The 15,424-nt window shown below is 39.6% G+C and overlaps 2 protein-coding genes across 10 annotated transcripts in view; one reads left to right on the top strand and one right to left on the bottom strand.

Annotated features, from left to right (window-relative positions):
* The first annotated feature begins 179 nt into the window (after positions 1 to 179).
* Positions 180 to 8,902, top strand: znf711 (zinc finger protein 711). 2 transcript variants are annotated; one of them, XM_027135349.2, is made up of 9 exons: positions 180 to 611; positions 1,613 to 1,704; positions 1,810 to 1,907; positions 2,196 to 2,651; positions 2,787 to 2,942; positions 3,207 to 3,350; positions 4,640 to 4,777; positions 6,676 to 6,819; positions 6,909 to 8,902. In XM_027135349.2, the coding sequence occupies exons 3-9, from the start codon at positions 1,829 to 1,831 to the stop codon at positions 8,084 to 8,086; spliced, it is 2,295 nt and encodes a 764-aa protein (XP_026991150.1). In that variant the 5' UTR covers positions 180 to 611; positions 1,613 to 1,704; positions 1,810 to 1,828; the 3' UTR covers positions 8,087 to 8,902. The 2 variants fall into 2 exon arrangements, with proteins under 2 accessions (XP_026991150.1, XP_026991151.1); XM_027135350.2 differs by lacking the exon at positions 1,613 to 1,704.
* A 1,592-nt stretch (positions 8,903 to 10,494) lies between these two features.
* Positions 10,495 to 15,424, bottom strand: part of frmpd3 (FERM and PDZ domain containing 3) — a 125,777-nt gene continuing 120,847 nt past the window's right edge. For all 8 annotated transcript variants that reach the window (XM_027135345.2, XM_047802580.1, XM_047802578.1 and 5 more), the window contains one exon: positions 10,495 to 15,277. In XM_027135345.2, coding sequence (XP_026991146.2) covers positions 12,522 to 15,277 — 2,756 coding nt within the window. In that variant the 3' untranslated portion in view covers positions 10,495 to 12,521. The remainder of the gene's footprint in view (positions 15,278 to 15,424) is intronic.

Genomic DNA, 15,424 nt, shown 5'->3' with positions numbered 1-15,424 from the left:
CCTACATATAGGCCCAATAGGCCAATATACATTTCATGCAGCTATCTGTAAAAAAAAAATTGTCTGTATTCTTTTAAGCATCTTAACACGTGTGTATTTATTTTTAATGTAATTAATCATCTATTGGCCATCAAAAATAATCGCGCATTTCCTATTCCGTGTATTAAGACCCTGGAGAACTGCCTCAAAGGCCTCGCTGCAAATCACACGTGCACAGATTTACACCTTCCGTTGTAAAAACAAGAACATTACGGCGCGACGTGTGAATGTCATGATAGTCCATTGTTTAGAGCGTTACTTTGTTATTTTTTTATCTTACAGAAGCTTTAATCGAGTTAATAACATAATAGCTTCGGCTATGTTTCTCTATGGGTGACGTAAATGGCCCGGACTCGGCGGTGAGCGAGGCCTCGCGCGCATTGTCTGCCCCCTCCCGCCCCTGTTGGCTGCGCGCAGCCTGATTGGCCCGGGCCTGCGAAAGCTTGCTCGGGGATTCTGGATGTACAGGCCGCAGATGCACTACGGCTGGAAAATAAAGCCAAAATCGGATTATGTTCTATTCGGTACAATAAGAAGGGCGTTGGCGCGCCAAAGACGAATCAACGGACCAGGTAAAAGGGTCTCTATTCAGTCCGGATGTTATTAAAATATGAGCCGCGGCCTGTTTGGGCCTCGTTGGACAGCACAACAAACAAAAGCTCGTCGAAGGGCCTCCGCTTAGCCACTTAGCTAGTGGCGCTAATGGCTCGAGGACTTGAGCGAGTAAGATATTCGTCGAGTAAACGATTTCCGCGACTCAAACGAATACCTAGAGGACCAGTTCATAAACTAAATGCACGTCCTAACGCGGTTGAGCGAGTGTTTCGTTTCACCCTCACTGCTTGATCATGTCGTTAATGCTAACTAGCATTAACCAAGATGGCGGACGCGCCTGCGGCAAATGTACAACTAGCGCTACACAGAGGAATCGCTAACATACACCAGTAGTAAGCCAGATGTATTCGGTTTCACTGCGCTGACATTAGAAGCCCTACACTGGCGTTTGCGTTTCTGATGGCCATTAATATAGTCGCGAAAAAACGACGTTAAAGATTCCAAGCGTTGACGTAACGGCGAATCAGCGCACGTAATAGCGGGAAAGCGTCAATGGCCATGATTTCAGCTGCTGCAAAGGGCTATGGGTAGAGAGAGGGAGGGGATGGGAGAGGAGGGGAGTGGGGTGTTGTGGGGGAGAAAAATAAACATGAAATCTTTTAGACATACAATGACACTAAATATTAAATGAAGACAGACGTGATCGTGGCTTTTTAAGTGCTACGCTAACGCTTATGCGCTTGTTTTGGGGTGCAGAGACACTTCCTGTGTTTATTATAGGCGGTGTCATTACGTCATTTTGGAAATTCCCTCCACAACTTTAACACATCCCTTGGGCTGTCTGGTCGGTGTCGCCCTGCAAAATGTGTTTCATGTGACATTATACACGAAAAGCTTTCCACACGTCTGAACTAAAGTGTTAGTGTTTTGCAGTGCCATAATCATTCAGTGTGTACAACAACATTTAGAGTTCTTGTTGTCACTGGCGTGTTATTAACGACACGTTATTTATTTTCAGGTGTTTTCCTTCCAGATGACAGACACGTACGCAGTGTTGCTTAATGTTTGACACGTTTATGTGTAGTAAATATACAGTCAGCAAATGTGAAGGTTTGTTTACATTTGTTTTTAGGAGGTGGATAACAATTACAATATCTAAATATCCCATCCCGATTACAGCTAGTCATGACTATTTCTATTTCTGGTTCATTTTAGCATTGTGAAAAAAAAGAAAATGGATCAAGGAGGAGGGGTCTTAGAGCTTCACTCCCAGGATTTGAAAATGCCCCACACAATGATAATGCAAGACTTTGGTAAGGGCGAATATAAGTTTATAAGTATAAGTCTGTAATCTGTCTAATAGAGTCTAATAATTTCTGTCTAAAGATGGAATATAGGGATACATTTAAATTAATGTTATATCCTGGATGTCTATATCCATGTATAGCTGGTTTATGACCATGTCCATTTTTGAAAGTGCTATAAAAATAAAATAAAATTGAGGCGTGTACAAGGCCATTCTGCTCTTCGCTATGTCATTTGGGTTTCAGCCTGTCTGTGTATAATGTAAATGTGCCATTGTTCCGACTCTGCGTTCTTAGGCATGGGGGGCATTGCCCACATAGATGGTGAACACATTGTGGTATCGGTACCCGAAGCTGTGCTGATATCAGATGTGAACACTGATGAGGGCATCCTGCTGGAGCATGGCCTGGAGGCTGAAGTGGTGGAAGGGCCTGGTATTGGGCAAGATGTTATCATGTCTGAATCCATTCTGGGAGCAGAGGTGGCCATCGAGGAGTCTCTGGATAATGACCATCATGTCCTGGCTGCTGAACTTATCGAAGAAACAGTGCCTGAACAGGTGTTTGTGACTGATCTAATATCTACGCATGAGGAGAATCCACTGGACACTGATCTGGTGTCCGAGGAGGTGATGGTCGCGGACACAGAAGCCATAGTTCAGGCACATGATTCCACACCACCTTGTGTGACCCTTAAGACTGATGACGACGAAGATGGCAAGAGCACCTCGGAAGACTACCTCATGATCTCATGTTAGTCAGTAGTTATTTAATAAGTGAAATGTTATACTTGTACTGTGTTATGGCATTCTCTAAAACAAAAGGTAGTTGTTATATGCCTTGGAATGTGCAGTCACATATTTTTATTGTTTTGTCTTCACATTGCAGTGGATGATGTGGGGGAGAAGTTGGATATTGTTGACACTCCAATAAAAATCAGCACGGAAATGGGCCAGGATGATGAATCTAAGGAGGATGAGTTTGGCTCTGAGGTTATCAAAGTGTACATTTTTAAGGCCGAAGGGGATGAAGATGTGGAAATAGGTGACAATTTGTGACAAATCTAACATGACAACTATACATGACAATTTGTATGCTGAATAGTTGCATCTCTCTCTCTCACTCTCTCTCTCTCTCTCTCGCTCGCTCGCTCGCACACACACACACACACACACACACACACACACACACACACACACACACACACACACACACACACAGATTAAGTTTAAATGCTTTAAAATAAATCAAGAAATGGCTGTGAGGTTGTGGGAAATAATTCTAATTTTTTTTCTGGTCATGGTGTAGGTGGAACGGAGGTTGTTGCAGAGAGTGATTTCCCCAATGGGCATGCGGTGTTAGAGCCAGCAACAGCAAGCACAGGAAGGCTGCCCAGGGAGAAAATGGTTTATATGGCAGTGAAGGATACCAGCCAAGGACAGGAAGATATGAGTGAGTAACCCTTGTTCTTAAAGCACATGTAAAGTTCCTGTCAATTCAGTGTTGAAATTTATATTTAAGAATGGCAAATTCACAGTCAATTTCATAAATCTATGCTCACTGGTCACTTTATTGGGAACACTCCAAACCTGCACATTCACAGACTTATCCAAGCAGTTTTCACATGAAACATGAGAATTAGTGTGTGTGTGTATTAGTGAATTTAGAGTCTATTATTGTTGGTTGGGTGCTCTGTCAGATATGAAGTTTGAGTATTTCCACTGATCTGTTTATCTGATTTATAAAACACTCTGTAAAGTTTTTAGAGTTTACATGGAATTGTAAAGAAACAAAAAGCACGCAGGAGAATATCCAGGCTTGTTTGACCTTAGAGAAAGGTTAAGGTAACTCAAATAACCACTCTTTATAACTGCAGTAAACACTGTGCACATGCTCTGGGCAGTAAACTGGACAGTTGAGAATTGATAAATTGAACATCTTACCATCCTGCCTTGTGTCAAGCGTTCAGGCTGCTGGTGATGGTGTTATAGTAAGGGATTGTTTTCTTGGCACATGAATCACTGGGCCCCTTAATTCCAATCAAGTGTTGTATGAATGCCACAGCCCATCTGATTTATATTGCTAACCATGCACATCAATTTTATGGCTGCAGTTTGCTCATCTTTTAATGTCTATTTGCGGTCTGATAGACAGTGAGATTAATGACACTACACTTGTCTCCACCTGCCAGATGGAATGTGGTAGATCAGGGATTTCACAGGATGAATGTACAGCAGTAATATGATGCAATAATGTTAACATGGATCAGAATCATAAAGGAATGTTTGCAACTTCTGGAATCCATATCATGAAGTATTAAGGCTGTTCTGAGAGCAAAGAGAGGGGTTGCATTATTAGTCTGATTTTCATAATAAAGTTTCTAGTGAGTCTCTTAATGTTGACTTTTAAAAGCTGCAACTGACATACAGTATGTGCCAATGCTAGTACAGTAGCACTATTGTTGGGTCACAACTGCTTAAATAAAATGCAGGCAAACCTTACCGGACCAACCACACAGATATAGAAAGGAGGCTTCTGATCAGAAAGTCATGAGTTTAAATTCCTGAATTGCTGAAATGCCACTGTTGGGCCCTTGAGCAAGGCTCTTATCCCTAAACTGCTTAGTTGTATAAATGAGAACAAATTGGTAGCTTTGGATAAGGGCATCCACCAAGTGCCATGAATCTAAATGTAAGGCCAAAGGTTTGTTCCATTAATCATGCCATTTGTTTTGTAAATAGATGTTTCTGAGATGACTGACCAAGTATACATGGAGGTGATTGTTGGGGAAGATGAGGCTCCTGCCATACAAGAAGCTCGATTGGAAGAGTCCCCTTCTAATAAGACATTTGTTCCTGTTGCATGGGCTGCTGCCTATGGTTTGTCATTTCTTCATTCAAATGTTAAACCTTTTATGTTTGCTTTTTTATGCAATTGTCCCATACCTTTCAGTTTACAATAATGCAAAGTTGAAGAAAGAAAATTCACAGTGCTCTAATGGAGGGAAACAGGGGGAAGTGAATTGCAAAAGAACAGAAAAGATTAACACAACAATTAATTTGATGAACAGTGCTAACTTTACGAACGGTGTTAGCTATTTTTGTTTTTCACTTTTAAACTTGCCAATGCCGTGCTAACGGACACCTGTGATGTATAATAACTTGCTAGCCAATGTTAGCTAATGTTTCTCAAAGAACACTGATAACTGACAAGGAAACTAAATGGCCAAGTAAATATTTTTCTCACTCTTGTGAGACAAACTTGTACGTTTCTATTATTAAGTATAAGTCACTTTAAGGCTACTTTTTAATTACTAGTGATATTTGATTTTTCTAGAATTTAACCCTAATGATGACTTTTAGGTCTTTACCTGTGTTACCTGCTAATTTATTTAGAATCAGCGAGTTAAAAACACTACATCTATCTTTCCTATCATGACTACATGTTGTCTTTTCCATTGGTGAGTAGTCGACTTTATATTCATGTGTTTATAATTAAATCATCTTCAATAATTTAGCAGATAGTTGAAGAGATGAAAGTCTCAGCAACACAGATAGAAGAAGACGAAATTGTGGCACACCACAACCTTCCATTAAGTCCACACCCACGCTTTTAGCATGCTACTAGTGCAACAGCATGCTTTTCTTTAATAGGAAAACTAATTCCCAAACCTGCAACTTAGCGAATAATACTTTGGGGAGTATTAAATTTGGAGACATTCCTTCTGTGGAGATTAAAAAGTCTATTTGCCATTTTCCAGTTAACAATGAGTATCACTATTGTACAAACATACATGCTTCTAAGATTGAAACATTTGTTGGAAATTCTATAAATTCCCTGTTCTGTCAAAAACACTTCAACCTGTCTTCTGTAAATTGGCCTTTACTTGCAAGCATGTGTGCCAGTATAGTAGCAGACTCACACGGAACAGGTTTCGCAGGTTTGGCAGATGTAGAAAGTGTACTGTAGATCAGTGTCCTTAAGTGAACTATTTTGTTCGTCCCCAGGTGCTAGTTAGCTTCATTGTGTCATAAGTGTTCCTGTTTTTCTTTCCATTTGCAACAACACTGTGCTGCAGTTTCAGGTTTTCCTGAACATTCCTTAGCATTAACCAACCATCAGCATAAGTGATGCTGATAAACTGTACTTTTTTTTACATGTTTGGATTAGTGGGCAGGGATGTTTCACATTGTGTCCTGTATTAGCTTTGTGCAGGATGTAGTAGAATTGGTCTCTTATAAACAGCAGTTTGGCAGACTTCAGCTTCAGAAGTTTCAGCCTTTATAGTCATTGACCATTCTTAATTATCTTTGGTTAACGTGACCTGTTTAATTTTGCCATTTGTGTTCCCCTGCATTTGTATTGTGTCTTTTGTATATTCTTTCTGTTCTGTGTTATCCCAAGGTAGCATTGCGCAGTGTATAAGGTGTATATATTGTTTAGTTATTCATTTCTTTCTGGTAGTTTGCTTTCTCTTTAATGCTTTTTTGCTCGAGTGTTACTTGTGTTTGTGTTATATTGGCATCAGTGTGATACAGGTGTGCAAAGCTATTTGCTGCTCATCCATCATGGCCTCTATCAGAGGGTGCTGCCTCTACTCTCAAATTCTTGATTTGCTCTTCTCAAATAGCTCTTTGGAAACCACTAGAATGTAAATTATTAACATTTTAGCACATGGTTCTTTACATTGTGCACTTGTTTTTTGTCCAAACTTTATAGCATAATTAATAAAATGAATGGCCAGTTGAAATGTTGCAACTCCTATTTCTTACTGTAGGTAACAATCTGGAATCTCATTTAGAGAGTAAGCATGGTGCAACCACTCCGTACCTGCAAATCAGTGACAGCATCAGTACAAGCCGCGCTCTCAAACAGAAGATCAAGAAGAGGAAGAAGGGAGAGACACGGCAGTGCCAGACTGGTATGATCGAACAAGCTGGTATCAGTGAACAAGCTGTAGAAACAGCATTTAAGTGTGCACACTTAAGTAAATCATCCTCTCTGTTGCAGCTGTAATAATTGGCCCTGACGGCCTGCCACTGACGGTCTATCCTTGCCACATCTGCGGCAAAAAGTTCAAGTCACGTGGGTTCCTGAAGCGGCACATGAAGAACCACCCAGACCACATGTTTAAGAAGAAGTACCAGTGTACAGACTGTGATTTCACTACTAATAAGAAGGTCAGCTTTCACAACCACCTAGAGAGCCATAAGCTCATCGTCAAGAACGAGAAAGTCCCAGAGTACACAGAGTACACACGGCACTACAGGGAGGCGAGCCCACTCAGCCCCAACAAGCTGATCTTGCGTGACAAGGAACCCAAGCTGCACAAGTGCAAATACTGCGAATATGAGACAGCTGAGCAAGGCCTGCTCAATCGCCACTTGTTGGCTGTGCACAGCAAAAACTTTGCACATGTTTGCGCAGAGTGTGCTAAGGGCTTTCGCCACCCGTCTGAGCTCAAGAAGCACATGCGGACACACACGGGTGAGAAGCCCTACGGCTGCCAGCGCTGTGACTTTCGTTGTGCTGACCCATCCAACTTAAAGACTCATGTAAAGAGCAAGCATGGTGCTGAGCTGCCATTCAAGTGTGCTCACTGCCCACAAGCATTTGCCGATGACAAGGACCTGCAGAGGCACATGGAGGTCTTCCAGGGCCATAAGACTCACCAGTGCCCACACTGTGAGCACAAGAGCACCAATTCGAGTGACCTGAAACGCCACATCATCTCTGTGCATACCAAGGACTTTCCACACAAGTGTGACGTGTGTGAAAAAGGCTTCCATCGGCCATCAGAGCTCAAAAAGCATGCAGAAACGCACAGGGGGAACAAGGTGCATCAGTGCCGGCACTGTGACTTTAAAATCTCAGACCCTTTCACTCTGAGTCGACATATTCTGTCCGTGCACACAAAAGAGCTGCCTTTTAAGTGCAAACGCTGCAAGCGTGGCTTCAGGCAGCAGAACGAACTCAAGAAACATGTGAAGACTCACAGTGGCCGCAAAGTCTACCAGTGCCAGTACTGTGAGTATAATACGGCGGACGCCTCGGGTTTCAAACGCCACGTAATCTCCATTCACACTAAAGACTACCCACATAGGTGTGACTACTGCAAGAAGGGTTTTAGAAGGCCCTCTGAAAAGAATCAGCACATAATGCGCCATCACAAAGACACACTGATCTAACACTCTTCTGTCCCATCCACCTCGTAAACTAGCACCTAATTTACAGAACAGATGATCAGAATGGAATGGTACAGTTCAGTCGGGTAATTGCTCTTTACCCCCACTTCCCCACCCCTTCAGGTTTTTGTAAAGGCTTTTCAAATACCCTCAAAGTACTATCCCTATTCTTGGAGCAGGATTACTAGGGTCAGCCAGGGTTTCAAATCATTATATTTTTGTATTTACCTGGCCGAATAGCTGCAAGTAAATAATGTCCTCCATGTTAATTGGGTAAATATAGCTTGAAATATATGCTGTGGTTGAAACGAAATGGCCATTATGACCCTTAGGATTCCCTGTAGCCATGTTGGTGTGGGCTGCAGTGTACTCCCTTAGTGAGTACTATCTAGTGTGCCTAGCTTATTTGCTAACATTTTTTAATACACCAGTCAAAATCATGTCATTGGTTTCAGTTGGTCATTTGTGGTAAAATTATTTCCGTTATTTTTATATTTACTTATGTACCACTCATAAGTAGACACGTATATTTGCGCATATGGGTATAGTTACATGCTCACTTACACTTACACAAATTGTAACATCAACCAGTCAGTTTTCTTACCCAACATTTTTGAGGATTGAATTCACTTTAGTTTGAATAAACCTTTTTAGTTGTCTCCCTTGTGAATGACACTGCAAGTAATGTATATGTATAATCACATGTAACTGGCAAATGTGCACATATTGTCATTTTGAATTCCAATTTGCAGTCATGCCTTATGTGTATTGTATTTTTCTTGCACTGAATTCAGTAAATTGAATGTGATTATTTTTTAACAAGTCTCAATTGTGCATTTAATAGTCGAGTTTAGTGGCAAGTGGCAGTCATAGTAAAGAGAGAGTATTGATTTAATTTGTCTACTTAATTTATTTATTAGTTGGAGGATCCTGTTGACTTGCATAGTCAGTTATTATACAGGTTGCCATAAAAATTAATTGACCCAGTGTTGATCCAAGTATTAGAGATGCTTGCACAAATATTTCAAATTTCTTTGTTATTTACAACACAACTACAGATTATTATTATTATATTAGAATTGCCAGAAATAACAATGACTCCAAAACCCATACCAAAAGAACGTACATGCTTTTTATATTTCGGTATTGTTCCTAGTTTGTTAAGGCTAGAAATGTTGAAAAGGAAAGACAAAAATGTGGGGAAAAAAGGTCAAGTCTAGGACTAAAGACTTTGCTAAAAAAAAAAGTTAGCAAAGACTGATGGTAGCCTGCAGCTTGCTTTTTAAAGTCTTACTTAAATTAGACATTGGTTGGAATCACATACACACTATTTGTATAGAATCTTTTCTTGCACAGGAGATACTTTAATCATCTTGTCAATCATAATTCAATCCAAAACCAGGGGTTCTGCACATTGTTGATTTTTTTTCCTGTTGTTTTTCCTGCATAACTAATGGTTTACTTCAGCACATGATAATCTGAAAAAGATATGTACAACCAAAGCAAAAACCTTTAACGAAAAAAGTCTTCTGTGTTTTTTTAAATTAAGTGAAATAACCAGTTTAAATCTTTTTATTATGTCTTTTTAATGACCCCATTATATGAAAGCACCAATTTATATATATATATATATATATATATATATATATATATATATATATATATATAATATAATATAATATAATATATTAGTAATAATAATAATAATAATTAGTATAATATATTATATATTAGTAATGTATTACATTTATTTTATTGCAAAAAGATAAAAAATAATAATTCCATTATAAATGGGATAAGTTTGAATGGGAGGAATTAGTATTTAAATCGGACTGTTCTCTATAAAATTAAACTTGAATTTGAAAAGATTTAAATAAAAAAACTTGAATGCAGTGCTTCACGTAGATACACATTATTACTGCATTGCCAAAATTTGTTTATAGTCTAGGACTGTAACAAGGCAGTGGGTTGTTTGGCAGCAATACAAGGTTCTCCATTCAAGATGTATGTGCACCAAAATACATTCAACAGACTGTATAATAATGCCGGTAATAATGAAATTGCAGCAGCGTGATGTATACTGTGTTGTATCATGTTTAATTATGTGCATTGTAACATCCCTACTATAGACCCAGTCATAATCCGTTCATAAACGATTTGTCTTCATGATAGTAATCCTTCTTTAAGGCATTACATTCTCAAACACTTCCCCACAAATCTAATAATTTGTCTGAGAAGACGCATAAAGGCAGATCATTTTAATGTATCCTTTAGCAGTGTGCTGTATTTAATGGATAGAATTATCTTAAATTGATCTAAGTGCTAACCTTTTTAGTGCACCTACTGTACAGCCTGCTGAATTCTGTAGTCCAGGTTATTAACACGTTCAATAATGAAGTATTATTGGTAGAATATTTTATGTACTTGCTTCTCCATGTCCAAATGATATAAACAAGAGTGAGAGCACAAGACAATTACTCTTTGACTCTCTTACCTGTTTTATCCTCATAAAAAAAAAATCGCTTTTATATGTAGTTTTGAAAAGAGACTTCTATTACAAGTTTAATATTTAAAGCTATGAAGAAATTAATATTTCAAATACTGCTGGCAAAAGTTAGATGAAAGAATTTAATTTGACTATTCTTTATTGCTTTTAAACATGACCTTGCACATAGACAGAACACAGTGAGGGCAGACGCATTGACAGAGATCCAGAAGAACTTAAGATGGCTACATATACATAAAGAAAAAATGAACACGTGGACAAGCCATATTTGATGAGGCAACCAAGCCATAACTTCAAAAATATTTCTGAACCATAAGTGAATATCACTGTAATGTGTTTTTATAAAAATAAACATGTCACATGCTGTGTGTATATATACATATATATAGATAGAATATATTTGATAAAATATAGGTACTATGTAACTATGATACATTACTGCTATAAATTATAAACTATTTTGCTTTAAAAAACTGAAGAATTTTGATAAATCTGTAGCAGTGTTAGAATATTTTCAAAATGGTTTTAAGCTGCATCTCATGTCATTTACAACATGTTTACAGGTTAAATAAGGGAACACTTTTATGAGAATCTTCAAATGTTTGGTTTTGGGTTTCCATTGAATAACATTATATTGTATACTCAGTCTTCTTCAGTAACAGTCTTCCAGCAAATTGTTGACTTTATAGTGTCCATTTCATGTAAATTCACACTAAAGGATTTAAAGTGTTAACATGCAAGACACCAGAACAGTGATATACGAGCGGTATGATTTATATTATTCAGACTATAAATTGCAAGAGCAGGAGACAGAAGTTTTCAGACAGAAAAAGGCTGTTGATTTTATTAAAATATATAAACGCTCTTATTTGGGCTTCTTTAATATACTCTGAAGTGCACAATAACCACATGGAAATTCAAAGTGATTTCAAGTTTGATGTAGAGTAGAGGATTGAACGTCAAGAAACTAGAAACTTTTAGCAATAATAACACCTATACATGTATAGATAAGTTTTCAATACAAGCATGAATCGTAGAGCTGATTTAATAAATAAATTGCTGTTGAATCGCAGATTTTCATGATCACATTGATCTATCTAAAACTAGGTGTGGTGAAAAGTTTATTTTACGTGACCGTGAATGTACAGTGTTTTGTGCATGCCAAAGTAAGTAGTTATTTTCATCATTAATTTTTGGTGGGAGTTAAAGCTCAGTGATTTATGATTAAAACAGAAAGGATTTTGTTTTTTAATAGCGAATTTGGATATCTGCTACATTTTCTGCCCTGAGCAGGTGTTCTGTTCCACCACCTTCGGAGTGGGCATTGTGTGTTCATGAACATTTGTTTCAAATGTATACATTAGTTTTCCAAATAGGTCAAAATATGATATTGCAACAAGGGAATACTTAAATCTCGTATCACAACATTCAAAATTGTACAAACAAGCACATCAAATAACCATCGCTTTCACTATCTAATTCACAGAATCTGCTACTTAACATTTCTCTGCAATATTTTTGCCCCAGGTATATATTTTGTTATATATTATTCCTCTGCAATATTTGTGTTAGTTTTTACATGATAATGTAATACTGAATGTATTTAAACATAAAAATAAAACTTCAGTCTTTTGATAATGATAATCGCTATGTACGTTTTTAGTATGTAGCCCTGTTGATCATCCATACAGCAGAGGGCAAAGGATGGTACTATAATTCTTTGTCCTTGGCACAAAGTGCAAGGTAGTCAGAGGTCCTTTGTTTTCGATACTGTTAAGCAACTTGGTGCTGACACTATTCTGTAAACATGTCATGGAGTTTTATGTAATTTGGTAGACATGGATGTAAGAATTGTTTAAAAAAAAATGGAAAAACAGTAGCTCATCCAAGAGTGTTCAGTTACTTTAAGTGATATATTGTGCAAAAACTATGTTACTTGCTGGGCAAGGTTTTAATGGAACGAGTAAGAGAACCCATGTTGGTGGCGGTGGGGAGACTTGCACTTTTTGTTGGTAAGCTGCATGAATGTCCCATTGCCTCCTCAGCAGCCCGGAGTAGAAGAGTGTAGTTCACTGCAACCTCTTCTACCTTTCGTAAGAGCTGTAACCTTTGGGCTTCCGATCGAACACCTCGTACCAACCGAATGAATGTCTGAGTTAGGCTGCACAACACCTCAAAGCTGGCTGTGACGGCACTTAACATTCGTGAGGGACTTTTCTCAACACTTGCCACTCTTCTACATGAGGCCCTGAACTCTTTGAAGCGGACTGCAAGTTCTTGCTTGTATTCTACCAACTTTGCTGGTGGCAATCGCGGTTCACCCTCAATTTGGGCACTGTTGGCACATTGACGTAAAATAGAAAGCAATTCATTAGCATCAAGTTGTGCATTTAGGAAACCATCAGGTAAACAGAATGTTTTTCCCTGCAGTGTCTGCACTCGTGCCATGCTTGTTTCCAAATTGCCACAGGCCCTTAAGTCAATCTCCTGCGTTTGTGGTTCCTCCTCCTCTTCTTCTTCCTCTCCACTGCAGTCCTCAGCATCAAGCACTTGCAAAGTCTTGCTGACAACTGGCATAGCTCTTGAATCTAGCTGCATTCCAGGCAAGACCTGTAGGGGAATGGAATATGAAAGTTCATCTTTTTCACTGCTCTCATCAGCAGCCTCACATTTGCGATAACAGAAACAAAAGGAGCAACATTTTTCCCTGTCCTCATTCTCTTCACTTAAACCAAGTAGAACCTCAGTAGTTCCGTCTCGACCCTGGCGAACAAGTTCTTCACCCTGGATGAAGAATACTCCTTTCTTTTTAGAATCCCCACTTTGAGTATGAATAGGTTCTACTGGAGTAGGTAGTCGTAGGCCTGTAGCCCTAACTCTTTCCATTTCCTTCTCTAGGCTTTTTGTTTTGGTTGATTTAACCTCAGCATAAAGGGGTGTGCTGTCATTTTCAATTTCCCCTATGCTATATCGTCTTTGTAGTTTTTTGTACTGCGGAGCTCCAGTGCATTCTGAATGGGACGTGCATGTGAGTAAACAGGATGTGTGTGTATCACTGAGTTCTCTTGACTCCAGGCTTGTAGAACGGATTCGAGTGGTTTTGATTTCCAAAGTTTGAGGTTGTGTAGCAGTCCCTTGAATGTGTGGAGATTTGGGTTTTGCAGGGGGCGTTTTGGAAATGGCTCTCTCCCTGCCTCTGTGCTCCACTGTAGAACCTACTGGAGTATCAGGTAGGCGCATTGCCCTACACATCCTCTTGCAGTCACAGCTACGTCTCTGCTCTCGCGAGATGCCAGGGACTTTCTGCACTGGGCTTGTGCGCAGCTGGCATGAACATGGAGTACCTGATGGGATGGGAGATGACCCTTGGGACAAGAATTCTCCCTGTGATGCCTTAGGCTTTAGAAGCTCCTCAAGGAACTCTAATTCATACTGCCTCACTTTCTGGAGCTGGGCACGTCGTTCATCTGTCTCCCGACGCAGGCGGGCAGGAAATGTGGCTGAAATTAGATTTCTAATACTTAGAAAAGGAGCACTACGTTGGGACTTGCCTTTGCTGTTTGCTTGCTTCTTATATTCTGCTCCTGGAATAGTTGCCCCTTTTTCTCCACAGCTTAAAACATGTGTTGTGTTTACTAAGACTGGCACACCTTTAGTGTTTTTCTGTGGTTCAGCAAGGCCCGTACATTTGGAGGTGTCTGTAGTGACCTCAGATACATCTTTCCCTTCCATTTTCACAGGCACCACTGGGGAGTACTTTACTGGGGGCAGGGCTTTAGGCTTAGCTAAGTTTATTTCAGTGGTCCTAGCTGTGCTGTCTTTGTTGCTAGATAATGGAGGTCCTTTGGGACAGAGTCGCTCATCATCAGTGGGAGAGGATGAGTGCAGCACTACCTTTTGGGCCGGTGCATCTTTCAGTCGGAGTTGTTGCCCTGGTTCTGAGCGGACTGGACATGTGCAGAACAAATCATCAACTGGCAGTAGACCCTTTGAACTTGAAGGCTTATCTGTCTCACTTGAGGCAATCTCAGCATCTTGGCATATCTTTGTTTGGGAAATCTTGGCAGAAGTATTTTTGTCTACAGGCAAAGCAATAGGTAAGGCTTTATTGGTAGTTTCTGGGGTTGTGTGGCTAGGAGTTTTCTCCTGGATATTTTCAGAGATATTAGAGCTTAGTTTACCTTCTTTAGAAAATGTTAATCTCTCTTCTTTCTTGACATCAGAAGTGTCCTCCTGTTCAAGAGACTTTAGGTCCTCTCCTGCCAGAGGCACATGTTCTACAGAGCACTCTTTAGTTTTCTCTGAATCTTGTTTATTCTTTAACAAATCTTCAGTCTTAGCTTTCTCCACATGAGCTCTAGAGGGTGTAGTCCCTTGACTAGGACTGACCTTCAAGGGCACAGTTTTACTGAGGATCACAGACCTAGGTGGACAACCACCACGAATTTGACTCATAGAAAAAGCCCCTCCTCCAATTGCTTGTGTTGTGCAGCCTGGAATTGTCAAAGGGAAGTCGCGTCGACTAAATATGCGCTCCTTGTTAATGTGATGAGCCAAAAGGTATGCCTGATTTTGATGGTGCTTCATGGCAGAAACCATTTCTGACACATCAGTTAGCTCTGATGAGTTGGTCTCATGTCCAGAGTCAAGTGAAGACTCTGGAGTAATGGCTGCCAGAACAATCAACCCTGTGGGAGAACAGAAACAGGACACAATCGGCATCATGTTTGACATACATTGTGATGATAATGTGAGGGTATAACTAATCCTTAGATATCTAAATGAACATATTTTCTCAGACTACACTGTTAAAGAAAGAACTCCCATGAATTATA

The sequence above is a fragment of the Tachysurus fulvidraco genome, chromosome 17, assembly GCF_022655615.1.
Source record: "Tachysurus fulvidraco isolate hzauxx_2018 chromosome 17, HZAU_PFXX_2.0, whole genome shotgun sequence".
NCBI lineage: Eukaryota > Metazoa > Chordata > Actinopteri > Siluriformes > Bagridae > Tachysurus > Tachysurus fulvidraco.
The sequence above is the reverse complement of the archived record's forward strand: the minus strand, read 5'-3'. Positions and strand labels throughout refer to the sequence as shown.

Coding starts and splice junctions, on each gene's coding strand:
- znf711 (XM_027135350.2), top strand. CDS start 1,829: ATGGATCAAGGAGGAGGGGTCTTAGAGCTTCACTCCCAGGATTTGAAA. Junction 2,652..2,786: donor AGACTACCTCATGATCTCAT/GTTAGTCAGTAG, acceptor TTCACATTGCAG/TGGATGATGTGGGGGAGAAG. Junction 4,778..6,675: donor TGCATGGGCTGCTGCCTATG/GTTTGTCATTTC, acceptor TTCTTACTGTAG/GTAACAATCTGGAATCTCAT.